Raw genomic sequence first — 27551 nt, 5'->3', positions numbered from 1 at the left:
ACATTTGTGAAGGGAAAATTCCCCCTCGGCTCCCTTCCTAACTCCAGTAGCCCCTGCTCCTGCTCTACGCGGTCTCCTCCCTTTACCCTGTGACTCCCATCCTCTTGCTCTGAAATCCAGCACAGTGTTTTTCTGATGCCCTGGCAACCTGGGGGTGGACCTGACCCCTAAAGGTGGCAGAGCCAATATCGAGACTGGGTTATCTATGTGCTTCCCTATTCTCTCTTCATGATGTTCATTTAGATTTCTAGCAAAACATACTTGTGCTGTCAACCTCACCCATTTCTGCCTAGCCGCTTGAGATTCAATCAGTGAGTATACAGGGACACCCCTATTCCCTCTTTTCTCACACTTCCAAACTGGCCCAATTTTCAAATATTAGCATTTAAAGATTTGGTGATGCATTACTTTGCCTCACTTTCTAAAAATATTAGTGTTTTTAGCAAAATAATCACGTTACCCTATAAACAGCCCTAAGATATAGGAAATGATGAACATTCCTAAGTCAAGCTAAGTGACTTATCCAAATGGACTATGTCACAGTCATGGGACTGGACTCTGACAGCTAAGGCCGGGCGCTGTGGTGGCTCACGCCTGTAATCCAAGCACTTTGGAGGCCAAGGCGGGCAGATCACCTGAAGTCGGGAGTTCAAGAACAGCCTGACCAACATGGTGAAACCCCGTCTTAAAAAAAAAAAAGACCTAGTAACAAAGAAAAAATGTTGCAGGCCAATTTCTCCCCTTTTTTCCTGCTCATGACTTCTATTTGTGATCCTTCTCACTGTTTCTCATTTGCCAGGCAAGGTGGTTCACACCTGTAATCCCAGCACTTTGGGAGGCGGCAGATTATTTGAGGTCTGGAGTTTAAGACCAGCGTGGCCAACGTGGCAAAACCCCATTTCAACCAATAATACAAAAATAAGCCAGGCATGCTGGTAGGCGCCTGTAGTCCCAGCTACTAAGGAGGCTAAGCCATGAGAATCACTTGAACCCAGGAGGCAGAAGTTGCAGTGAGCCGAGATCTTGCCACTGCACTCAGCCTAGGCAACAAAGTGAGACCCTGTGTCAAAAAAATAAATAAACCTGGCCAGGCCAGGTGTGATGGCTCGCGCCTATAATCCCAATACTTTGGGAGACTGAGGCAGGTGGATCACCTGAGATCAGCAGTTGGAGACCAGCCTGGCCAACATCTCTACTAAAAATACAAAAATTAGCCAGGTGTGATGGCACGTACCTGTAATCCCAGCTGCATGGGAGGCTGAGGCAGAAGGATTGCTTAGGCCCAGGAGGTCAAGACTGCAGTGAGCTGTGATTGTGCCACTGCACCCCAGCCTGGGTGACAGAGTGAGATCCTGCCTCAAAAAAAAAAAAAATCACCTAAGAAAAACTTTTAGAAACTGCATTTTTGTGGTACCCTTCCCCAGTAATAGCCTCAGAGACAAATCTCAATTTCTAATACTTATCCAAGTACTCTGAGGTTTACTCCAGAGAATAGAGGCTCTAAAAGGAAGTCTGGGAAAGGCATTATTTTAGTGCTTACAAGAAAAGTCTGAAGATCAAGCTTCCTAAATCCTTACTCTGTTTGTAATCTGCATCTCTCTCTTAGCAGCTCTGATTCTGTTTTCCTTTTTCCTAAACTATTCCCAAGACCTTAGACTGTAGTGGGGAAGTGTCTACCTCTCCGTGTGGTTTCTGTTGATGGATTCAGCTTAGCTCCCCTCCCTGCTGCTGAGAAGGATCATGAGCCCCTCACCTAATTTCGGTACCGAAAGAACAAGGACCCCATATCATTTGTCTCATCCCCTGCCAAGTACCAGGCTCTTGTGTGGAAGTTCGCTAGTGCTAAGTATCCTCATACCCTGACTAAACTCAGAATGAACTTATACCCAAGACAAAATAGCAAATGCACTGGCATGCAGGGGAAACTGTGCTAAGCCTCTACCACCTTCCTGATCCAACTACTCCTCCCCGAACACAGCAGGCCATGAACAATGCTACACGCCTATAAATATTACTTGGTTACTGCCAACAACCATGAAAAGGGAGAACCAGGAATTCTGGCCACGGGTGACACGTGCAAGCTTCCTCCTTCCCTCACAGCAGGTTACCCAAGAGGCAGACGAGCATGCAGTTAGAGCACCAGCAGAGCAGGCACACCTCCGGAGATGTTTACTCAAGTAATCTGATTCCTTAAAACAACATAAATAGTCATCATAAGAAAAATCAGAATTTTGTTGGACTTATTATGCTTATTTTACAGTGTAGTGCTTAAAAATTGCTTTGGGGCAGGGTGCAGTGGCTCACACCTATAATCCCAGCACTTTGGAAGGTGAAGGTGGGTGGATCACTTGAACCCAGAAGCTCAAAACCAGGCTGGGCAGCACAAGGAGACTCATCTCTACAAAAAATTTAAAAATTAGCTAGGCACAGTGGCGTGTGCCTGTGGTCCCACTGCATGGGAGGCTGAGGTGGGAAGATTGCTTGATCAGAGGAGATTAAGCCTAGAGTGAGCTGTGATAATGCCACAGTACTCCAGCCTAGGTGACACAGCAAGACTTTGTCTCAAAAAACAAATGGGCCGGGCATGGTGGCTCATGCCTATAATCCCAGCACTTTGGGAGGCCAAGGCAGGTGGATCACTTGAGGTCAGGAGTTTCAGACCAGCCTGGCCAACATAGTGAAACCCCATCTCTACTAAAAATACAAAAAATTAGCCAGGCATGGTGGTGGGTGCCTGCAATCCCAGCTACTCAGGAGACTGAGACAGGAGAATCACTTGAACCCTGGAGGCAGAGGTTGCAGTGAGCCAAGATTGTGCCATTGCACTCCAGCCTGGGCAACAAGAGCGAAACTCCATCTCAAAACAAAAAAATAAATAAATAATTGCTTTGAGGGAGGAAAAACTCACTTTTCAGAGGTTAGAGCCCCTAATTCCAATCCTGCCTGGCAAGAGCAGTCCTGCGTATCAGGGATGGACACAGTTTGTCCTCAGTCTTGTTACACAAGAGCAGAGACCCAGTGATGCCAAGAGCAGAGGGTTGTGCCTCCAGCAAAACACAATGAAAACATCAGACCTTGCCTGAAAAAGAGATTGTAAACTAGGAGCTTGTAGGCTCTATTTAGCCAATAGATGCAGAAATGCATGGTGTCTAGTTTCCATAATGTTTTCATGTTTGTTTGTTTGTTTGTTTGAGTCAAGGTCTCACTCTGTTGCCCAGGCTGGAGCTCAGTGACACAAGCATGGCTCACTGCAGCCTCAACATGCCGGGCTTAAGCAATCATCCCACCTCAGTCTCCCAAGTAGCTAGGATTACAGACATGTGCCACCACACCTGGCTAACTTTTTAATTAATTTATTTATTTTTATTATTTTTACTTTTATTTGTTCTTTTTTTTTTAAGACACAGTCTCACTCTGTCACCCAGGCTGGACTGCAGTGGTGCAATATTGGCTCACTGCAACCTCTGCAACCCGGGTTCAAGCAATTCTCCTGCCTTAGCCTCCCAAGTAGCTGGGATTATAGGCACCTACCACCAGACTTGGCTAATTTTTGTATTTTTAGTAGAGATGGGGTTTCACCATCTTGGCCAGGCTGGTCTTGAACTCCTGACCTTGTGATCCACCTGCCTCAGTCTCCCAAAGTGCTGGGATTACAGGCGTGAGCCACAGAGCCAGCTATTTTTATTTTTATAGATATAGGGTCTCACTATGTTGCCTAGGCTGGTCTCAAACTCCTGGATGCAAGTGATCCTCCTGCCTTGGCCTCTCAAAGTGTTGGGATTGCAGGCATGAGCCACGGAGCTGGGCCAATTTTTTTTTTTTCTTTAACAATGGATCCGAGTCACAGCACCATAAAAAAAAAAAAAAAAAAAAAAAAGGAAGGTCACTACTGAACCAAAAGTGCTACATGGCCAAAGTTGTCTGAGCTAAGTATGAGGGAAGTACACTTCCACCCTAAGATGGTGGAGATCCCACTCCTTTTGAACTCAAATGGTCTGCTTCACTCATCTATGAAACCTGCCTGCTCCCTATGCATAAGTATTTGAGTTTGAGATCCTTTAAAGCTTTGATTCACATTAAATTGCAGAATTTGTAGCGAAGCAAACATGTTAAGGATTTGGCAGTCTATTTTCACTACAAATAAAGGTCCTTGACAGCTGGTTTGGGGTTTTTGTTGTTGTTGTTGTTGTTTGTTGTTGTTGTTGTTTTTATTAAAGAAGTGTCATCCATGTGCAGGGGCCATGCTAATCTTCTCTGTATCGTTCCAATTTTAGTATATGTGCTGCTGAAGCGAGCACTGTTGTTTGTTTTTGAGACGGAGTCTCTCTGCTGCCCAGGCTGGAGGGCAATGGCACAATCTCAGCTCACTGCAACCTCTACTTCCTGGGTTCAAGTGATTCTCCTGCCTCAGCCTCTCAAGTAGCTGGGATTACAAGTGCGCACCACTGCGTCAGCTAATTTTTGTATTTTGAGTAGAGACGGGGTTTCACCATGTTGGCCAGGCTGGTCTCAAACTCCTGACCTCAGGTGATCTGCCCACCTTGGCTTCCCAAAGTGCTGGGATTACAGACAGGAGGCACTACACCCAGCCTTGTTTTCCTATGGGAAAAGATACGTAGCTTGGGGGCTCCATGTTCTGAAGAGGATGCAGACAGTTGCTACCACTATAGCAGGAAAGAAGACAGCCTGAGACTGAAAGCAAAATATAAGTTGAGAATTTCACAGTGGGGCTGCCAGTCGGGAGTGCACCTGCCTTGCTTGCTCTTCAGGAACTCTGTCATGGCTTGTCTCTCTTCCAGCCTAGCTGCACTGAGCAATGGCTAACCTGATTCCAGAGTTGAATTTGCTGGGGCCAAAACAATTGTTTTAATTGGCCAGGCCAGTTGGCACTGCCACCCTGCTCATGATATCAAGAAAACCTGAGGATGTTGCACCACCTGCCTGGATCTGTAGACCCTCTGCATGCTGCCAGACCACCAGCACTTCAGGCAATAGGTTTTGTCCATACTGTGTATGTTCCATGAAGGAGGAGTGCCTGAAGTGGCTGCAGCCAAACCGGGCCCTGGTGATGCTCCTTCTCCCCTGGGGGTGCGTGCTCCTGGAGCATCACTGGCCATCCTGTCATTTCCTATGGCTGCATTCTGGGCCAAAATACAAAGCAGCTTTGAGGTGCGACTTATTATTTTGCCTTATGCATTAAAAAGGCCAAATGATATTAAAAATTAGTTCTAACCATAAAAAAAATTAGTTTTCTACATTTTTTTAATTTGTTTTTTGAGATGGAGTCTCGCCCTGTCGCCCAGGCTGAAATGCAATGGTGCGATCTTGGCTCACTGCAATCTCTGCCTCCTGGGTTCAAGCAATTCTCCTGCCTCCCAAGTAGCTGGGATTACAGGCATGCACCACCACGCCTGGCTAATTTTTTGTATCTTTATTAGAGACAGGATTTCACTGTGTTGGCCAGGCTGGTCTTGAACTCCTGACCTCATGAGCCACCTGCCTCAACCTCCCAAAGTGCTGGGATTACAGGCGTGAGCCACTGCATCCAGCCTAAAGTTTTAACGTTTTTAAAAATGGTTATGATTAGCTAAAATGTGTGACAACGAGGAGAAGAAAAATCTGAGAAAATCAGTGCTCAACTCCTGACCTCAGGTGATCTGCCCACCTTGGCCTCCCAAAGTGCTGGGATTACAGGTATGAGACACCATACCCAGCCTTGTTTTTCTATGGGAAAAGGTATGTAGCTTAAAGGTTTTTTGTTTTTTTTGTTTGTTTGTTTGTTTTTTGTTTTTGATACAGGGTCTCAGTCTGTTGCTCAAGCTGGAGTGCAGTGGTGCCATCATGGCTCGCTACAAACTCCACCTCCCAGGCTCAAGCAATTCTCCCACTTCTGCCTCCCAAGTAGCTGGGACTACAGGCACTTGCCACCACGGCTCGCTACAAACTCCACCTCCCAGGCTCAAGCAATTCTCCCACTTCTGCCTCCCAAGTAGCTGGGACTACAGGCACTTGCCACCACACTCTGCTAATTGTGTTTTTTGTAGCGACAGTTTCACTTTGTTGCCCGGACTGGTCTCCAACTCCTGGGTGGCAAGCAATCCTCCTGCCTCAGTCTCCCAAAGTACTGAAATTACAGGAGTGAGCCACCACTCCCAGCCCATAAAGGTCTTTCCAAATCAAAATCAGTCCCTTTCATTGTCTTCTGCCCAATCTGCTCATGGTTGTAATTTCCAAGTGTATATTCTTTTTTACCGATATTGTAATGTTTGTTGACTTAAACCATATAGCACTATAGATGATGGGGAGAAAACCTGTTGGATCAGATTATTCAAAACTATTTCCCAAAGTTGCAGGAAAACAAAAGATACCTCCTTGGGAATCTCCACTGTAGGGACAACTCATCAAGGCTCAGTACCTCCCAATTTTTTCAGAAGGCACTGTGACAAATCAAGGAATGCCTTACTCTTACCACTAGGTGTCACACAAAACAATCAGGAATAAAGACCACCAAATCCTGAAGGCTACCAGAAGTATAAAACCATAGAAGGTGGTACCAAAAAAACCTTATTTTTATTTATTTATTTATTATTATTATTTTATATTTTCATTTTTTATAACCATTTTTATACCTGCAGCCAAATATCTTCTTCTGATGTATCCTCTATAAGTGGGACATTTAGAGTTTGATGTTTCTGTACATATTTAAAAGAAATGAATATCCCCAGATGGGGGTTGGGGGACATCCACCCTTTATTTTCCCTAACAGTTGGAGTAGAAAATAGTTTTGAGTATATTCCAAATTATAGGGTAGTCAGTCTGATTTTCACAGTGTGTTTTCAAAAGTGTTAATACTAAGACTACTTTGGCCAAATGATTAATATACTGCCAAGGAGTTCCTGGGTAAATTTCTATGCATTTCAGTTTCTTTTTAGGAAAGTAGGAACAATATCTATCTTACAGAATTACTTCTGAGAACTAACAATGTGATGCATAAAGTGCTGGAGTTCTTTCAAAAATTTATACCCTGGCATTTCCAAAAGCCATGGTCACCCTTACAGAAGCAGAGTTAGGCATGCATTTGTAGACAAGTAATAGACCTTAAGAAGCATTCAAATCTAATCTTATTATTATAAAAGTAAGTATACCACAAAAAAGTTAACTGATCTCTCCAACTAATGTGCAGTTAAGTAAAGACAGAACCCAGAATTGAGATGCTCCGATTGCAGTCACGTTTCACCTTGCCGCAATCATTGTACATTTGCATATCATAAGCCTACAGAGACAATGGTGTCTATCCCTGGGAAGTTTTCACTGTAACATGTGATCATTACTACCCTGGAGGTTCTATCTGATTTTAAGTTTTTTCCCTTCATACTTGGTCTATCTCTGTTGAGTCAGATTTCTTACATTCTAATATTGGGGGAAGGGTGGAGATTTGAAGAGAGGGGAAGGGTTGGTTAGTACATGGCCAGTCAAGGTAAAGATGACTGCAATAATCACCAGAAATCTCTGCAGAACTATAGAGGCCTCCTGGGACTAATCCTGAAGAGCTCTGACTGAAGTTTGCTTTATCTTGCCTATCCCAACTCTACCAAGTAGAATTCAGTCCATGGCTTGCAGACTTGTAGGTAGAGATGGGGTGGAGAGCATAAATTCTATTTCTGCAGGTAAAAGCAGAGCACAGTGAGCTCAAACCCCTTTCTACCCGGGTGGCATGAATGAGTCCAACTGCTACCGTCCCCCAGGACAACGGAGCAAGGAGGGGCGGGCAGGACCGGACTGCCTTCAGCCTCCTGCAGGATGCCTGGCAACTACTTTCTTAGTGGTCCTTAAGGTCCAATCGCGGTTAAGGCACTAACTAAACTCATTCTTCAGTATCCTTCTCCAAGTGCTCCTGGAAAATTGCTCAGTTTGCACCCAGAAGTAGGCTCAGGATCCATTCTCTGCAGCAGCACAATGTAGGTCAGACAGCATGAACGAAATCGCTACTTATGAACACAATAGCTATTTTGTTATTGCAAAGTATCCACAACCACTACTACAAAGATTAGCACCTAGCTTTACTTAGGGGGAAAAAATCCTGGTCCTGTTCAGCAGTTTCCCCCGTACAGGGAGAGTGCACCCCTCCCCCAATCAACAGGGCTGTTCTTCCCTAGGAAGTTATTTGAGAGTTCTCCAAGGATTTAGGTTTTCACTCCAAAGCTTTCACAACTTCTACCTGGCGGGGTGCGTGGGGGTGGGGGTGGCGAAGCTAAACGTCCCTGTGCTGCAAAGAGCCTGGTATTGGTAGAAACACGTCGGCGGCCTGCAGCCTTAGAGAGTGCGTCCTTCCCCTTATAAGTCTGGGGAAAGCAAATCCCTACACCCAGCCATCATTTCCACTCTTGCGTTTTCAAAAGATCAAAAAACGGAAAGGACCGGCAGGTTAGCAAACCCCAAAGAAGGACTGCCCATCAGGTCGGCGTCCTTGGGATCTCAGCAGCCGACGACCCCAATTCAAAGCGATAGTGGGAAACCCCAAGGAAAAATGGTTAACTTGCACAGGGACAGGATTACAGGGTGCAGGCTGCAGGGAAGTACCGGGGGCAGGGGGCCTGGTAGGAAGGACTTTCCAGCCACTTGGCGCTCATCAAAAAGTTCCCTGTCCGTGACCCCAGTGCCTCATCGCAGGGAGTTTCTCCGATGAACCCCAGCTCAGGGTTTAGGCTTCTTTTTCCCCCTAGCAGAGGACGAAGCCAGTTCTCTTTTCTGGTCTGACTGGCTTGGAAATTCCCCGCTCCTGACCCCGCCCCAGAGAAATCCCCAGCCAGCGTTATAAGGGCGCTGGGGCGGCGCTGCAGAGCCCATAGGAGCTCGCGCCGCCGTCCCGTCCGCCAGCGCTCCAGCGAGGAAGCAGCGCGCAGCCCGCGGCCCAGCGCACCCGCAGCAGCACCCACAGCTCGCCCGAGCCATGTTCCAGGCAGCCGAGTGGGCCATGGAGGGCCCCCGCGATGGGCTGAAGAAGGAGCGGCTGCTGGACGACCGCCACGACAGCGGCCTGGACTCTATGAAGGACGAGGAGTACGAGCAAATGGTCAAGGAGCTGCGGGAGATCCGCCTAGAGCCGCAGGAGGCGCCGCACGGCGCCGAGCCCTGGAAGCAGCAGCTCACCGAGGACGGGGACTCGTAAGTGGCGCGGGCCCGGGGCCAGGGGTCGTCGAGAGGACCGGACGCGCGCGGGCGGGGGTTGGGGGGTGCTGGGCCTGCAGCCCGAGCCCGGGACCAGCGCTGCAGCCGGGCCAGCGCTGCGGCGCCCCGGCGCTCCTGTACCGCGCCGAACGCTGCAGGGCTGCAGGGCCGCAGGGCCGCGCGGGGCACCGGCCCGACTCGGAGGGGCAGCAGCTCGGCCCTGGTGGACCGCAGCTTCGCCACACGCCCCCTCCCCCCAGACCCGTCCTCTAGGCCGGGGGCGGGGCGGCGGCGGGGACGCGAAGTCCCCAGTTGCATAAGGCGGGGCGGGAGTTTCTGGCCGCTGGCGGGCGCCTTGCAGCCGGGAGGGGAAGTACAGGGCGTTCCGAGCCGGCGGGAGGGCGGGGCGGTCTGGCCGGCGCCCGCCGAGCCCGGGGGGAGGGGGGCGGAAAGTCCCTGGGCGCCTGCCAGGAACACTCAGCTCATAATAACCTCGCGGAAAACACCGCGGCCTCGGCCTCTAGAAACCCCGGCCTTGCGCAATCCCCCGCAGCCCGCGCCTCCCTGGGCCCCACGCGGTGCACTCACCACCCTTGGGGGTTTTTCCCTCTTCCCCACAGGTTCCTGCACTTGGCCATCATCCATGAAGAAAAGGCACTGACCATGGAAGTGATCCGCCAGGTGAAGGGAGACGTGGCCTTCCTCAACTTCCAGAACAACCTGCAGCAGGTGCGCCTTGCCTGGCCCGGGCTCTCTGACCCTGGGACAGGGTTGATGTAGCAGAGTCACCCCAGATCCTTTCTGAATTAAGGGCCACTGGGCATTATTCACCCTCGCCGTTTACTTCACATAACCCCACATCCTAGAAAGGGAAGGAAATTCTATGGATTTGGTGAGGTCTTTATGACCCACCTGGAGCCTCTGCTATTTGCCAGCCCTCCCCACCCTCCCGTCTGGGAGGAGCAGCACCCAACCAGGAGACATTGGGGATCCGGGGAACTCGGGGTGTGGGTTTGATCCATGGCTTACTCTCTCTGGTCTCTCTTGCACTGGTAGACTCCACTACACTTGGCTGTGATCACCAACCAGCCAGAAATTGCTGAGGCACTTCTGGGAGCTGGCTGTGATCCTGAGCTCCGAGACTTTCGAGGAAATACCCCCCTACACCTTGCCTGTGAGCAGGGCTGCCTGGCCAGCGTGGGAGTCCTGACTCAGGCCTGCACCACCCCGCACCTCCACTCCATCCTGAAGGCTACCAACTACAATGGTATGTTTGCCTCCCTGCCCTGCCCCATCCTCTCAGAGGGCAGGTGACATGGAGAAGGGGCAGGTGGGCCAACTTAAGGAGTCCAGGAAAGAGCTTAAACTCCCAACCTGTGAAAGGTTGAGAAAAGATGTGTTCAGTATGCCTATTGGATACCTTTATAAGGTTCTTAAAATTCAGAAGACATGACTGTTTGTCCCATAAAAGAATAGGTGAAAGGTGCTGCTTTAGGAGTGAGGGTTGAAACAAATGGTTATGCTTTTTTCCTTTTGTTCTTCCAGGCCACACGTGTCTGCACTTAGCTTCTATCCATGGCTACCTGGGCATCGTGGAGCTTTTGGTGTCCCTGGGTGCTGATGTCAATGCTCAGGTGAGTGCTTCCTGCCTCCCATGTACTGAGTCAAGCTCCTTGTGCTCGTGTTGCAAGCAGAAATTCCAAACGCAGCCATAAGCATCTCAAATTCCTTTTGGTTTCAGGAGCCCTGTAATGGCCGGACTGCCCTTCACCTCGCAGTGGACCTGCAGAATCCTGACCTGGTGTCGCTCCTGCTGAAGTGTGGGGCTGATGTCAACAGAGTTACCTACCAGGGCTACTCCCCTTACCAGCTTACCTGGGGCCGCCCGAGCACCAGGATACAGCAGCAGCTGGGCCAGCTGACACTAGAAAACCTTCAGATGCTGCCAGAGAGTGAGGATGAGGAGAGCTATGACACAGAGTCAGAATTCACGGAGGATGAGGTGAGTCTGAACTGCTTCAGTATTCTGTGAAATTAATGAGGGGGGGCCATTCCCTTCACCCTCCCAGGCCCCTAGAGCTGCTCTTCATCAGAGGAATGTCCATGTAATGAATCTCTCAAATTTCTCTGTATAACCAGTATCCCAAGAATGTGCCTTTTTTTTTTTTTTAATAGCTTACTCTTTTTTTAAAGAGAAGCATTAAAGGCAAACTCCCTCAGCCTGTAAAGTTCATTATATTTGTGCTATGGAGAATGGAGTCCAAGTGTTATTTCCAGTAGCAGCTTTCCCATCCCAATAGCTTGGCAGAGCTCCGGAAGTTTAACGTTCTTTTTTTCCCCTTGTTTTCAGCTCCCCTATGATGACTGTGTGTTTGCAGGCCAGCGTCTGACATTATGAGTGCAAAGGGTCTGAAAGAACATGGACTTGTATATTTGTACAAAAAGAGAGTTTTATTTTTCTAAAAAAAAGGAAAAGAAAAAAAAATTTAAAGGGTGTACTTATATCCATACTGCACACTGCCTGGCCCAAAACATTTTACTGTGGTGGGATCAGCCCTCATTTTGTTACTTTTGTGAACTTTTTGTAGGGGACAAGAAAGACCATTGAAATTCCAAGAAAACTTCTTTTAAACTTCACCTTTGTGGGATTTTTGGAGAATGTTATCAAAAATTTCATGGAAGGACCACATTTTATAATATTTATTGTGCTTTGAGTGACTGACCCCAGTGGTATCCTGTGACATGTAACAGCCAGGAGTGTTAAACCTTTCAGTGGTGTGGGGTTAAAAGTTGCTACCTGTCAAGGTTTGTGTTACCCTCCTGTAAATGGTGTACATAGTGTATTGTTGGTAATTATTTTGGTACTTTTATTATGTATATTTATTAAACAAGATTTTTACAAATGAGTTATTCTGATCAATTTCTTTTGAGCTGCCATGGGCGTCCTGTTCTGAGCGGTTCCATCCTCTGGCAGAGGTGAAGGTAGATCATTGTAGGGAAGCAGGGAACTGCCAGCAGCTTCTCACACCTGACACCCAACCTCCAGCAAAGCTTTGCAGGCAGCCTGGGCATGGCGTGTGGGAGGGAGGCTGTTGCAAGGTTATAGGAAATGCCAGTTTCAGGCTAGGGGTGGAAGTGTGCCGCTTGGCCTGTGGTTGGAGAGCTCACTGTTGTCATTCTGTCATCCCCTTGATTTAAACTGTTCCAGGACCCTAACTTCCACTTCAGGAAATTATTTTGGCTAAGAAGAATATGCTGAATTCATATTATATAGAGCTGGGAAAGATCTCACTTATAGTACAGGAAGTTCCTAAGGACATAGGCTCAGAAATCAGACTGCACTGACATTTGTTAGCAAATGCTCTCCTCTGAGGCTTAGTTTTCTCATTTATTAGCTGGGCTATTGTGAAAATTACACAAGATAATCCATGTAAAATGCATAGCAGAGTGGAGGCATGTAGTGCTAAAGAAAAACAAGCTGTTACACAACATCCTGTATGTCATGCCAGGAGAAGCAAGTCCAGAGAATGTCCTGTCCAGGGTCACCTTGCAGGAGAGGAAAGTGGTTAACTACCTACCAATAAGATTGGGTGGTTAAACATCTTTTAAGAGCAGTCCATCTCTAAATCTGTGTTTTGTTACTGGCTGTAGTAGAAAAGTGGTAACAAAGGCTTGAAGGTTCTTGTCAGTTCAGTCTACTGATTGTACTGAATGATTCTACAGAAGCAAATACCACAAGAAATCAGTAATGTGAAACTTGGCTTAGATGCTCTGTCTTGAGGTTTTCATCCCTAAAATGCCTCTCTTGCCTAGTAGAAAGAAGAATAAAGATGGATACACTAAAAGCACAGACTGTACCACTATACAATAAGAAATCTGCATTTGAACCCTGTAAACATTTTTATTTAAAAAAATTATTTTTTAGATGGGGTCTCACTCTGTTGCCCATGCTGGGATGCAATGGTGCAATCACAGCTCACTGCAGCCTCAAACTCCTGGGCCCAAGTGATCCTCCCAGCTCAGCATCCTGAGTACCTAGAACTACAAGCATGCACCACCATGCCTGAATAATTTTTTTTATTTGTAAAGACAGGTTTTCCCTATGTTGCCCAGGCTGGTCTGGAACTCCTGGGCTCAAGAGATCCACCCACTGTGGCCTCCCAAAGCGCTGGGATCACAGGCCTGAGCCACCACACCCAGCCGAAATATTTTTAAAAAAGGAAAAAGTGAAGTTACGTATTCTAGAAAATGCAGAGTAGTATATAAATGGAATTCATGTCCTTGACTTATACCTAAGAAAATATTATTACATTATCCCTTTCCTGATCCACAAACGATGTCAAAGTCAAAAGAATATGGTCATCTTCTTGGACCAAAAAGGAGCTAATATTTACTGGTCTTCCACATATAAGGAGCGTTACTACAGACTGGTTAAAGCCAGTTCTGCCCCAAGTTTTTTTTTCCCTGAAATGGAATCTTGCTCTGTCACCCAGGCTGGAGTGCAGTGGCACGATCTTGGCTCACTGTAACCTCCGCCTCCCAGGCTCAATCAATGCTCTATCTTGATTGAACCTTGATTGAGCAATCAAGGTGCCTGTAATCCCTTGATAGCTGGCCTGTGGTTGGAGAGCTCTCTGTTGTCATTGTCATCCCCTTGATTTAAACTGTTCCAGGACCCTAACTTCCACTTTAGGAAATTATTTTGGCCAAGAAGAATATGCTGAGTAGCTGGGATTACAGGCACCCACCACCACACCCAGCTAATTTTTGTCATGTTAGTAGAGATGGGGTTTCACCATGTTGGCCAGGCTGGTCTCAAACTCCTGACTTAGTGATCTGCCCACCTCGGCCTCCCAAAGTGCTTGGATTACAGGCGTGAGCCACCATGACTGGACTTTTTTTCTTTTTTCTTTTTTCTGTCGCCTAGGCTGGAGTGCAATGGCATGATCTCAGCTCGCTGCAACTTTCACCTCCTGGGTTCAAGGGATTCTCCTTGCCTCAGCCTCCCAAGTAGCTTGGATTACAGGCACCACCACCACATCCAGCTAATTTTTGTATTTTTAGTAGAGATGGGGTTTCACTATGTTGGCCAGGTTGGTCTCAGACTCCTTACCTCAGGTGATCCACCCACCTCGGCCTCCCAAAGTGCTGGGATTACAGGCTTGAGCCACCACACCTGGCTCTGCCCCATTTCTATAGTGTCAGTCCATGTGGAACCCTGCACTGGCAGTCCCTCTAGCAGTCTTAGTTGCTGTCAAAGCCCAGGTTCTTCATTGAAATTCCTTGTCCATCCCCAAGCACCTCAACACAGATGTTAAATGACCAACCACAGGAATTAGGTCAGTTAGGTTCAGCTCTCAGCTAAGTGGCAGAGGTAAGGTGGGAGTGGGGGCAATATCCCCATCCTCATCCTCAAAAGAACAATGGTTGGAAACTTGGCTCCCCAATTTTGGAATGATGCCCTTAGTGCTTCTTTCTCAAACATGACTCTTCTTTCCTCTGAAAAGGGGTTAAATTTGTGCCAATTCACCCAAACACAGTCTCTAGTTTTGTGTTAGGTTGGAGAAACAGGACAAAATGTGCCATCCCCCCATCCCCAATCTCCTTAGTGGCCAGTTCTTGCATAGGGGCATCACCCTCCATGGTCACAACAGGAGAGGGCTCCTTCTCACCCACTTGGGCCTAGACTCCCACCTTTCTCAGCTTCAGCTTTTTTTCTTTCTAGATCCCAAACCTCGTTAAAGGTTGTGTCATCACATAACTCTCTAGGTAGCTGGGCCCAGTTAAGCACTGAAGGCTGCAGCGGTTCTTCCTTACTCTCTGGTTCTTCTCCCCATTTCTCATCTCCTTTTCTTTTTCTTTCTTGGAGATAGGGTCACATTCTCTTGCCCAGGCTGAAGTGCAGTGGTGCAATCTCAGTTTACTGCAACCTCTGCCTCCTGGGTTCAAGTGATTCTCCTGCATCAGCTTCCTGCGTAGCTGGGATTATAGGTGCATGCCGCCACACCCGGCTAATTTTTATATTTTTAGTAGAGACAGGGTGTCACTGTGTTGGCCAGGCTGGTCTCAAACTCCTGAACCTCAGGTGATCCACCTGCCTTGGCCTCCCACACTGCTGGGATCACAGGTGTGACACCACACCCTCCCTCCCTGCTTTTCTTTTCTTTTTGTTTTAAATTTATTACTTTTCTGCCCTGCCTGTTGGTTAGGTGACTGGAGTTATCTAAAGGAAAATTTTAGAAGGAAACATTCAAATCTGTAGAAAGTCTTCGAATTCCTAGGCAAACAAGAGAAAAAGCTCTCAAAGCAAATAGGCCAGCAGAAGGAGAGCCTTCTTTAATGCACTTTGATTTCCTCCAAGAAGTTACAGGTCGTGTAGGGACAGGTAGGAACTAAGAGCGCCTGGGGAAAGAGGGAAGTGATACAAGGGGGAAATAATACATCGCGTCAGCAACTTCCTTGAATTCGGTTCCTTGATTCCTTCTGCCTGCCTCATCCATCAGGATAAATTTCCTGTAGAGGCCACGGGTACCAAGTCCTTCCAGAAAGTAAGGATTTTTCTTTAAAGAGGGAACAAACTAGTCTGAGCAATCTGAAGACCTTCCCCTGTGGCCTGGAAATTCAGAAGGCTGGGAGCTTGGGTGGATTTGCCTGGAAAGTTCAATTGCTAGTGGAAGTGATTTAGCGGTGACAGAATTGAGACTGTGAGATGGGCCTTCCTTCCTCCCCACTTCCTACCCCTGGCTTTCTGCCAGATTTTCATTAACTTGCCTTAAGTGTAGCTGAAATTTCATTTGGCAAGAAAGGTCCGAGTTGTGGAACTCCAGTCTGAAACATGCCCAAGAAACAATCCCCAACCTCTGGTGCCTGGACAAGAATATTCCAGGTTGTTCCCCCGTGAAAGGGAGCATTACAGAAACTGAAACTGGAACTCACCTGTGTTTCCCTCCCAGAGAAGAGCAGCTCTCAGTCCCATTCATTCATCTGCATCAAAAAGAACTATTCTCCAGGCCTCCTGCCAAAGAGGAATAAGCCACACAGCCTCTGCCCCAAAGAGCTCCTTGCTTAGGTGGAGAGGGAGACAGACAAGCCCAGGGAAGAGCATGGTGAGATGAAAGCCCAGGCATCAGCACAGCGTTGGGGTGGGAGAGACAGGTCCAGAGCTTATATTCCAGTTAGCTATTTACCTGCCAGTACTACATTATCTTAGCCCATGCCCCAAGTGACTGTGGCAGGCACAATTTTCACAGGGGGCAGGAAGGATGACCCAGCATCAGCCAATATGAGTCTTTGAAAAGTAGGACTGGAACCTGAACACTGACATGAAAATAGAGCCAAGGCCCACAAACCAGCCATCAATCCAGGTAAGTGTGACCAGCTGCAGTGGTTTACGCCTATAATCCCAGCACCTTAAGAAGCTGAGGTGGGAGGATCATTTCAGCCCAAGAGTTTAAGACCAGCCTGGGCAATTCTAGGGAGAGCCCATCTCTACAAAAAAATTCATTATGGCCGGGCGTGGTGGCTCACGCCTGTAATCCCAGCACTTTGGGAGGCCAAGGCGGGCAGATCACTTGAGGTCAGGAGATCGAGACCAGCCTGACCAACATGGTGAAACTCGATCTCTACTAAAAATACAAAAATTAGCTAGGCATGGTGGTGCATGCCTGTAATCCCACCTACTCTGGAGGCTGAGGCAGGATAATCGCTTGAACCCAGGAGAGGTTGGCTGCCATGAGCTGAGATCACGCCACTGCACTTCAGCCTGGGCAACAGAGCGAGACTATAAAAAAAAAAAAGTATGTGTGCATATATAGTAAATATATATATATATATGAAAAAATTAAACACCAAAAAACCCCCGGCTAAGTGTAATAAGGGAGATGGCTGACACTGTACAAGGCCAAAGTCATAATCATCAGGGAGCCAAGAAAGGAACAAAATCCTGAAGGAAATGTACTTGAAGGATGAAAACCTGGTTTTAAAATGAGCTGATTGTACCTGTGGTAGGGGATTGCTGTGGTGTGCAGGCCAGCCCCTGACCAGGCCTCAGAACTGGAAGGAGTGGAGAGGCAGCAACTCCCTCTCTATGACCGAGTCCCCACTGCACATACGAGAATATGAGAAGCCCACGAGCAGTTGACTAAGGTGCATCAGAGAAAACTTAAAGAATAATTTTGGGACCGGGCATGGTGGCTCACACTTGTAATCCCAGCACTTTGAGAGGCCAAGGCAGGCAGATCACGAGGTCAGGAGATTGAGACCATCCTGGCCAACATGGTGAAACCCCGTCTTTACTAAAAATACAAAAATTAACCGGGTGTGGTGGCTGGCGCCTGTAATCTCAGCTACTTGGGAGGCTGAGGCAGGAGAATTTTCTCGAACCCGGGAGGCAGACGTTGCAGTGAGCTGAGATGGTGCCACTGCACTCCAGCCTGGCAACAGAGTGAGACTCCGTCTCTAATAATAATAATAATAATAATAATAATTTTGGGACAGGCACGGTGGCTCACGCCTGTAATCCCAGCACTTTGGGAGGCTGAGGTATGCAGATTGCTTGAGCCCAGGAGTTTGAGACCAGCCTGGACAACAGTAAAACTCCATCTCTACAAAAATACAAAAATTAGCTGGCGTCAGTGGGGTGGTGCATGCCTGTAGTCCCAGCTACTCGGGAGCCTGAGGCGAGGGGATTGCTTGAGCCCAAGAGGTGGAGGTTGCAGTGAGCCAAGATGGTGCCACTGTACTCCAGCCTGGGCAACAGAGCAAAACCCTGTCAGGGGGAAAAAAAAAAAAAAGCTTCCAAGCATGCACAGGAATTCCCACTAACAAAAGTGTTTTCAGATCATCAGTCGTCACTCTGTTCCTTATGTATCTGTTGCTATCCTACCAAAATTGGGCAAATATTACAAAGGATGGTTGGAATTTCTGATGTTTCTTGTTCATGGAAAACTGTCTCATGGAAACTATATAATAATGCAGAAAATGCACGATCTGAGATCTCAGGAGACTGCAGTAAGCTGAACAATCCTATGGGACTCACACAGATATCCTACTTCATCTCCTCTGAAATCTTTAGTATTATTTCATATGGTGCTAAATAAAGGAAGTGAGGTGTGTCTTTGCTTCCAGGAGTTTCCAGTTGTGCGGTCTGGGTTTGGTTCTCACTGAGGCTCACGTCTACCCAAAGTCACCACATTAAACATTTTGGTCAGACTTTTAAAAACTTCACAGTATTTTAATATTCATCTCTGGGGATGCCCCAAACAAACAAGCAAATGCAACTTTGTAAGGATCCGTGAATGAACTTCTTTCAGGTGAAATGTTTTAGTACCGAATCAGTCTTAAGTTGATTTTTAATATTCTCCTTCACAGGCCTTCCCATCTCCATCATTGAGAGGCTATTTCCCCACCTGGGACCCTGCCACGTGGCCCACTGTGTGTGGCCTAGCTACTGGGCAGCTAGCTCTACAGACTACTACAGGTACATAAATTCAATTATTCTTTTCTCTGGTTGAAGGAGAGACCCAAGCATTAAATATGCAAATATCCTGCAATCTACAAGTGAAATGGGAGTGGAAAGCTTTCACTTCTTAGAGGCTAAAACCGGGAATAACAGTACCTCCAGCAGACTGACCATGAAGGGCTCTGTGTGTGCAGAGAACTTCCCAGGCCTGAAATGTGTGCAGCAATGATGGTCTCAAGGGGCTCTGTGCACAAGGCCCTCCACCCTTGGTCCCCACAGTGGGACCAGCTCTACACACACAGAAGGATGGAAAGGACACCCAGAGTCAACCTGGCCCTGGGGCCTCCCCTCCTGGCTCCTCAGATTGAGTCAGTCACACCAAAAGCGCTTTCTGGAAGGAGTGCACCAGAATTTCTGTTCTGGGGAAGATGGTGGCAGGCAGAGCTGAGTTTATTACTTATGGAAGAGAGAGAATAGCCCCTCCAAGAGCCTCCATTGCAGTTGCCAGGGGAAGTGGAGAGCCTGGGATCTCACTGAGAATTTCAAGATTGGTTTAAGGAGGGCGTGTCAATGCAGGGGCTTGCTTGGGATTGGGGGAGATCATGATATAGCAGTTTCAGGTGGAAACAACTAGGCAAGGGGTTTGCAGTGTCTTAGATGTGAAATGTCTGTTGATGCTTCTATTAAATAAAACTCATCTATTAAAGAATTGATAGGCCTCTTGGGAAATTCCTGTAATAAACAATCAGGTTATTTGCCTGGGGAAGAGTCTCTTGGAATAGTAAATATATTGTACCAAAGACAACTGAAGAAAAAAGTCACGTTAATGCAGAAAATAAATGTGGGGGTGGAAGGGGGTAGTTTCTGCCTCAATCTGTCTAGTCATTAGGCCTAAAGACCTGAGGACTAGGACACATGTCAAGTATACTTTGAGAAATTAAAAAGGTTAAAAATTCAGGACATGGGGCTGGGCGTGGCGGCTCACGCCTGTAATCCAAGAACTTTGGGAGGCCGAGGTGGGTGGATCACGAGGTCAGTTGTTCGAGACCAGCCTGACCAACATAGCGAAACCCCATCTCTACTAAAAATACAAAAAATTAGCTGGCTGTGGTGGTGGGTGCCTGTAATCCCAGCTACTCGGGAGGTTGAGGCAGGAGAATCACTTGAACCCGGGAGGCGGAGGTTGCAGTGAGCCAAGATTGAGCCATTGCACTCCAGCTCAGACGACAGTGCAAGACTGTTTCTCAAAAAAAAAAAAAAAAAAAAGTTCAGGATGTAGACCCGTGACAATGTTGGGGGTCTGCTAAACAGGACAGGGAGCATGGAGGAAGGGTGCACTGAAAAATCCTTACATGTTCTAGAATCTCACCTCTCGGTGACCAGCCTTAGCTCCAATCCCATCACACTATAATTCGCACTGCAGAGGACCCAGTAGTCCAGCTATGGGTGAATAATAACGGTAGTAGGTGCCACTTATGAAACAATGACTATATGCCAGGCAGATGTGGTCATCGTGGGGGGGCATTACTGAGGAAACTAAGGTTCAGCCAGGCTTTGTAACTTGTCTGAGGTGATGAAGCCAAGAAAAGTGGCTATCCTGGGACTCAAACCTGCTCCCTTTGGCTCCAAAGCTCTTTGTTCCCAAACTGGTCAGGGTGAGTCTCCTCATTTTGCTGAAGATGTTCAAGGCTTCTCAACAGCTGCCATTTTCCAGCATGGCTGGTGTTAATCTTACATGGCTCTGGCCACCAAGTAAACTTATTTTACTCTGAGAAGTCATTTGCTACTGTTGCTATTGTGTATAATTTCCTCACAGGAAAAATTGAAAAGATACCTCATAGAAGTGTGTGAAAAGCAAGTGACAGTTGCTGTAAGTTCATAGGAAATGGCATGAGCACAGCTGTCTTAGACTGTTCAGGCTGCTACAACCAAATTCCATAGACTGGGTTGCTTATGAACAATAGGAATTTATTTCTCCACAGTTCTGGAGGCTGGGAAGTCCAAGATCAAGATGCTAGCAGATTCTGTGTCTGGTGAGGGCCAACTTTCTGTTTGAAGATGGTACCTTCTTGCTGTGTCTGCACGTGGTAGAAAGGCCAGTTTGCTGGGGCTCCTTCTATAAGGGCACTAATCCCATTCATGAGGGCTCCATCCTTATGACCTGATCACTTCACGAGGCCCCACCTGACACCATCACCTTGGGGATTCAGATTTCAGCATATGGATTTTGAAGGGACACTAACTTTCAGTTCATTGCCATAGCCTTAGGTGAGAGAAGCCTCTGCTCCTGTGGTTAGCAGAGGGTTAGGTGGCAGGTCACTGATGGTAACTGGGATAGGACTGGTATAGACCAGCCTTCGGTAAAGGAAAGCCTACTGGCTGCTGGCAAAGAGGCTCCAGCCAGCTTTGGTCTCAGCTTAGGGGACTATGCCAGGAGGTTTTTTTTTCTTTTTGGAGACAGGATCTCACTCTGTCACCCAGGCTGGAGTGCAGTGGCACGATCACGGCCTACTGTAGCCTCGGCCTCCTGGGTTTAAATGATCCTCCCACCTCAGCCTCCTAAGTAGCTAGGATCCCAGGTGCATGTCACCAAGCCTGGCTAATTTTTTTTTTTTTGAGACAGAGTCTCTCTCTGTTGCCCAGGCTGCAGTACAGTGGCACAATCTCGGCTCACTGCAACCTCCACCTCCCAGGTTCAAGCAATTCTCCTGCCTCAGCCTCCTGAGTAGCTGGGATTACAGGTGCCTGCCACCATGTCCCCTTAATTTTTGTATTTTTCGTAGAGAAGGGGTTTCACCACGTTGGCCAGGCTAGTCTCAAACTCCTGACCTGAAGTGATCCTCCCACCTTGGCCTCCTAAAGTGCTGGATTATAGAAGTAAGCCACCATGCCCAGCCCTGGGATGGTTTTTGACAGCAAAAACCCCCCAGCAAAGAAGAAAAACTCTGCCCCCTCAGAGGCTGCAGGGAAGCCATGGCTGAGGTAATTGTGTGATTAAGCTTTGAGCCCATTTTCAGCTGACCCACTAGGGTGGCGATGGGTACAGAAGGAAGATGCCTGCAAGGCCTATCTGAGGGGGTCCTGGGAAGGCCAACAACCAGGGACACCCTGGGTGGCTCTCATGACAGAGGCAGCCTTCAGAGCAATCGATCACTCTCTATTTGTGGTTCAGACCAACCTGGGTCCCACTGGAGTCCCTACTCTCTACACCATGTGACCCTGGGCTAGTTGCTTAACCTCTCTGAGACTCAATTCCTCATCTCTAGAGCAGGGTGTCTGCAGCTGCCTTGCAGAGTGGCTGTGAGGCTTAGCTATCACTCATGATGTCTGTAAAGCTCTGGCAAACAGCCTGACACATAGTAGGTGCTCAGTAGGTGACAGCTTCGATTAGGATGATTAATTATCACTAATGTGAAGAGCAGCTGACAGCACTCCCTGTAGGCATGTTGTTCCCTGCAAGCCAGCAATTCCTGTTCCCCTACTCACAGGGTAACCAGGACCTGAGGAACCAGATCCTCTAAAGACAAACTGGAACATCTAGCCTTCCCTCTTGACCCTTCCTGACCTTGTCCCTTGCCTGAGGGGAACCCCCTTCCCCAGGCCCTTCCCAGCCTCCAACACCTGCTCAGCACAGCCCTGACCCACAGGAGCTGCCTTGAGGCTGCCCTGAGCCCTGACCCACCAGGTGGAGGCAGGAAACTGACGGCTGCCATGGCCCACCCCAGGTGCAAGCCTGGAAGGCCCTGGACCTCTGGGAGTCCCCTCAAGTCATGGAAGGTGAGAAAAGCCTCTGCTCCTGTGGTCAGCAGTAGGTTAGGTGGCAGGTTGCTGATGGTAACTGGGATACAACTCGGTAGGGAAGCCCCACCTGGTTAAAGAGAGAGATGAACACCCGCTCCTGGGGCCTTGCCTGGAGCCCTCTGTGAGTTGGAAGCAAATCAGGCAGAACCTCTGACCCTCAGCCCTCCCCATCCTGCCTCTGTAATGCAGAAAGTAGGCTTTTATTATAGACACTGTCCTTGTCTTCTACCACTGGTGGGAAAGGCAGGGAAGGAGAGAGCCTTGTTCCAGTGGCAGCACTAGCTGGGAGAGAATGAGGGAGGGAGGAGGACTGCATCCCGCAAACGTCCCTGCTTGTAATTTGCTATTCAGCAGAAGGGGAAAGCTCAGCACCCAGAGAATAGTGCAATTCTGGCTTGGCCCGGTGGCTCCTGCCTGTAATCCCAGCACTTTGGGAGGCCAAGGTGGGTGGATCACTTTAGGTCAGGAGTTCAAGACCAGCCTGGCCAATGAAGTGAAACCCCATCTCTACTAAAACTACAAAAATTAGGCCGGGCATGGTGGCTCAAGCCTGTAATCCCAGCACTTTGGGAGGCCAAGGCGGGCGGATCACAAGGTCCGGAGATCAAGACCATCCTGGTTAACACAGTGAAACCCCATCTCTACTAAAAATACAAAAAATCAGCCAGACGTTGCAGCACACGCCTGTAGTCCCAGCTACTCAGGAGGCTGAGGCAGGAGCATCGCTTGAACCTGGGAGGTGGAGGTTGCAGTGAGCCGAGATCGCGCCACTGTACTCCAGCCTGGGTGACAGCGAGACTCTGTCTCAAGAAAAGAAAGAAAGAAAGAATAATGCAATCCTACCAATAAACACACAATTATGCCAACACGTTCTTCCCACCAAGATTATTGGTTATAAGCTGAAGAAACTAATGCTGGATACTTTGGACAGAAAAGAGATTTGTGGGCCAGGCATGGTGGCTCACGCCTGTAATCCCAGCACTTTTGGAGGCTGAGGTGGATGGATCACTTAAGGTCAGGAGTTCAAAACCATCCTGGCCAACATGACAAAACCCATCTCTTAAAAATACAAAAAATTGGCCAGGCATGGTGGCTCACGCCTGTAATCCCAGCACTTTGGGAGGCTGAGGCCAGTGGATCACCTGAGGTCAGGAGTTCAAGACCAGCCTGGCCAACATGGTGAAACCCCATCTCTACTAAAAATACAAAAATTAGCAGGGCTTTGTGGCGGGCGCCTGTAATCCCAGCTGCTTGGGAGGCTGAGGCAGGAAGATTGCTTTAACCTGGGAGGCGGAGGTTGCTGTGAGCCAAGATCGCTTCATTGCACTCCAGCCTGGCAGACAAGAGCGAGACTGAGTCTTCAAAAAAAAGGAAGCTTTCCTTTTTCCAGGCTTTAGGCATTACCACTAAAATCTCCAGGGGCACCAATGACATCCTGAGTGATGTGCAGCTGATCAGACTGAAGACAAAGTGGGAGCCAGCAAAGCCACACTGCTGAGCACGCCAACATCTCTCCCTTCTTCGGGCTGCTCATCCAGCAGGTGTTCAACAGTGGCAGCCCCTATAACCGTGAAGTGCTTGACATCACAGAGGAAACTCTGCATTCTGGCTTCCTAGAGGTGCGTCCGCAATGATGCCAGTGTGTGTCTGTCTGCAGACTGGCTACCCACCTGTTGTATCAGTACCCTATTCTATCACCAGTGGGTACAAACGAGTCCTGGCTCCGTCTGTGGAGACTGATTACACCTTCTCGCCTGCTAAAGAGGTCAAGGCCTTCTTGGCTGATCCATCTGCCTCTGTGGCTGCTGCCCCTGTGGCCATCGCCACCAAGGCTGCTTTTGCTGCTGCGGCAGCCCCAGCTAAGGCTGATGCCAAGGAGGAGTAGAAGGAGTTGGATGAGGATATGGGATTTCGTTTCCTTGACTAATCACCAAAAGGCAACCAACTCAGCCAGCTTTATTTGCAAAACAAGGAAATACTGGCTTACTTCTTTTAAAACAAAATGCATATATGTGTGTGTGTGTGTGTGTGTGTAAAATTTGATCTTCATCCAGTTTCCTGGCATATAGCTCCTAAAATCCTAGAATCTCTAAAGTGCCTTTTTCTGTATACTAATGAATTGACTGGTGGCTGGCTATGTCTAGCAGCTTACTGGTCACTGGAAGGACCGGGAAGGATCAGAGGGTTGGGACTTAGCCCCATCCCCGCCCAACCACCAGGGAAGGAAGAGGGGCTGAAGGTCAAGTTGATCACCAATGGCCATGGTTTAATCAATCATGCCTATGTAATGATGCTTCCATACAAACCAAAAATATGGGATTCAGGGAGCCTCCAAATAACTGAACACATGGAGATTTCTGGAGGGTGCTGTGCCCAGGTAGGGCATGGAAGCCCCACTCCTCCTTCCACGTGCCTGGCCCTGCGAATCTCTTTATCTGTATCCTTTGTAATATCCTGTATCATAAACCGGTAATATAAGTAAAGTGTTTATTTGAGTTCTGTGAGGCACTCTAGCAAATTAGTTGAACTCAAGGACAGGGCTGGCCAGACGCCGTGGCTCACGCCTGTAATCCCAGCACTTCGGGAGGCCAAGGCAGACGGATCACCTGAGGTCAGCAGTTGGAGACCAGCCTGGCTAACATGATGAAACCCTGTTTCTACTAGAAATACAAATAATTAGCTAGGCATGGTGCTGGGCACCTGTAATCCCAGCTACTCGGGGAGCTGAGGCAGGAGAATCACTTGAACCCAGGAGGTGGAGGTTGCAGTGAGACGAGATTGTCATTGCACTCCAGCCTGGACAACAAAAGCAAGACTCTGTCTTAAAAAAAAAAAAAAAAAAAAAAAAGGAGGGGGTCTTGGGAACCCAGATTTAAAGCTGTCCGTCAGAAGCACAAGCAAAGCAATCTGGGGCTTGCGATTGGTGTCTGAAGTCCTGTGGGACTCAGCCTCCAACCCGCGGGATCTGACGCTGTTTCTCAGGTAGATAGTGTCAGAATGGAGCTGAATTCTGCGGCTTGCTAGGTATAGGGAGACGCTCCCATGCATCTGGTCACTGAACTATCTGTTTAGTGAGAAAATAGGGAGACACTTTGTTTTGGTTTTTTCCTTTATCCTCAGAGCAATTTTATTTCATTTATACTTCTATTCATCTCTCTCTCCCCATTTCAAAGTGATACAGGAGTTAAGAAGAAATTATTAGGCAAATAGTGAAGACAGGGAAGGCCTTGGTAAAGTTTTCCTTTTAATGAAAAGCAGCCCCACGAGAGGCTGAGGCAGGATCGCTTGAACCTGGGAGGCGGAGGTTGCAGTGAGTCGAGATCAGCCACTGCACTCCAATTAAAAAAAAAAAAAAAGCAGCAGCCCCAAATTATTTTCCTTTCTAACAAAGAGCCGCCTGTAAAATCTAGCGGCACACATAGGTGACGGCAGTTGTGCCACGCATGTTCAAGATGGCGGGCCCGTCTTCCCTGCTCTTTATCGGTCAGGTGTACAGTAAGGAGCAGACAAGATGGCGCAGGTCAACGAGAGAGTTCATTTGCATAATAAGGGCAGGGCGGCCAGCCTTCCCCGTGCTATGTAAATATCGTACCTAATGGAACCAATCTGTGAGTCTTATGTAAATAAGACACCGCCTCCTCAAACCTGCCTATAAAATCTGCCATGTCCACTGCCTGCCGGTCTTTTCCACTGGGAGACCCATTGCTTTCTGTACAGAGAGAGCTGTTTCTCTTTCTCTTCTGCCTGTTTAACCTCTGCTCCTAAACTCTTCGTGTGTGTCCATGTCCTAAATTTTCCTGGCACGAGATGAAGAACCCCGAGGTATGTACCGCAGAAAACATAGCTGCTTCAAAAGTAAGCAGCGGTTGTCATGGCATATAAAGTCATCCCAATTTTAGTACTTATCCCTAAAAGAGAAGGACTATACTTTAAAAATATAACCTTTGGCAGAGCGTCGTGGCTTACACCTGTAATCCCTGCACTTTGGGAGGCCGAGGCAGGTGGATCACGAGATCAGAAGTTCAAGACCAGCCTGGCCAACATGGTGAAACCCTGTCTCTACTAAAAAATACAAAAATTAGCTGGGCATGGTGGTGCATGCCTGTAATCCCAGCTACTCGGGAGGTTGAGGCAGGAGAACCATTTGAACCCGGGAGGAGGAGGTTGCAGTGAGCTACTGCACTCCAGCCTGGGCAACAGGGCGAGACTCATCTCAGAAAAAAATAAAATATGGCTGGGCATGGTCGGGATGCCAAAGTGGGCAGATCAGGAGACCAGCCTGACCAACATGATGAAAGCCTATCTCTACTAAAAATACAAAAATTACCAGGCGTGGTGGTGGATGCCTATAATCCCAACTACTCGGGAGGCTGAGGTAGGAGAATCGCTTGAACCCAGGAGGTGGAGGTTATAGTGAGCCGAGATGGCACCACTGCACTCCAGTCTGGGCAACAGAGACTCCATCTCAAAAATAAAATAAAATAATAAAAATATAATGTTTACCCCTTTTCTCTCTTTCCCTCCCCATACCTTCTTTAATAAACAAAAATAAAAATGTAACTTAATACTACAATCACACTCTAAAAAACTAACAATAGGCCAGGGACCTTGGCTCCTGCCTGTAATCCCAGAACTTTGGGAGGCCAAGGTGGGAGGATTGCTTGAGCACAGGAGTTTGAGAGCAGTCTGGATAACATAGTGAGACCTCGTCTCTACAAAAACTAAACAAAATTAGCTGAGTGTCGCAACACACGCCTTTAGTCCCAGAGGCTGAGGTGGGAGGATCCCTTCAGCCCAGGAAGTCAAGGCTGCAGTGAGCTGAGATCACAACAGTATACTCCAGGCTGGGCGACAGAGCCAGACGCTCAAAACAAAACAAAGCAGAGAGATTTACTCTCTTTTTTTTTTAAATGTTTTTCTCTATTACTTTATCAGGAAAAAAAGGCTATTAATGCTTAAAATTTGTTCTCAAAAACAGTCCACAGGTGAGCATGCCCAAATACCAAGAGGAAAAACGTCCCCGACTGGCCTTTCTGGGACACAGCCTAATCCAGTGGGGATGGGTGAGCCCTGCAGCAAAGGGTGAGGAGGGTCTCGGAGCCAGGACAGTGAGAGGTGGGTA

At 48.0% G+C, this 27551-nt stretch overlaps 1 protein-coding gene, 1 long non-coding RNA gene, 1 other non-coding gene and 1 pseudogene across 5 annotated transcripts in view; 3 read left to right on the top strand and 1 right to left on the bottom strand.

Annotated features, from left to right (window-relative positions):
• Positions 1-4191: 4191 nt before the first annotated feature.
• Positions 4192-4298, bottom strand: LOC135270440 (U6 spliceosomal RNA). Its single transcript, XR_010338620.1, has one exon. It is a non-coding gene; the product is annotated as a U6 spliceosomal RNA (small nuclear RNA).
• Positions 4299-8847: 4549 nt separating this feature from the next.
• Positions 8848-12074, top strand: NFKBIA (NFKB inhibitor alpha). The gene is made up of 6 exons (XM_012468975.2): positions 8848-9165; positions 9789-9897; positions 10225-10435; positions 10714-10802; positions 10910-11170; positions 11519-12074. The coding sequence occupies exons 1-6, from the start codon at positions 8951-8953 to the stop codon at positions 11564-11566; spliced, it is 933 nt and encodes a 310-aa protein (XP_012324398.1). The 5' UTR covers positions 8848-8950; the 3' UTR covers positions 11567-12074.
• A 6375-nt stretch (positions 12075-18449) lies between these two features.
• The window catches only part of LOC105728543 (uncharacterized), a 79772-nt gene continuing 70670 nt past the window's right edge, over positions 18450-27551 (top strand). For all 3 annotated transcript variants that reach the window (XR_001110054.2, XR_010338562.1, XR_010338563.1), the window contains exon 1: positions 18450-18646. This is a non-coding gene — a long non-coding RNA (uncharacterized LOC105728543). The remainder of the gene's footprint in view (positions 18647-27551) is intronic.
• LOC105729441 (large ribosomal subunit protein uL10-like) lies at positions 21516-24356 on the top strand (annotated as a pseudogene).

The sequence above is a fragment of the Aotus nancymaae genome, unplaced genomic scaffold, assembly GCF_030222135.1.
Source record: "Aotus nancymaae isolate 86718 unplaced genomic scaffold, 86718_ANA_hifiasm-v0.15.2.pri h1tg000062l, whole genome shotgun sequence".
Classification (NCBI taxonomy): Eukaryota; Metazoa; Chordata; class Mammalia; order Primates; family Aotidae; genus Aotus; species Aotus nancymaae.
The sequence above is the reverse complement of the archived record's forward strand: the minus strand, read 5'-3'. Positions and strand labels throughout refer to the sequence as shown.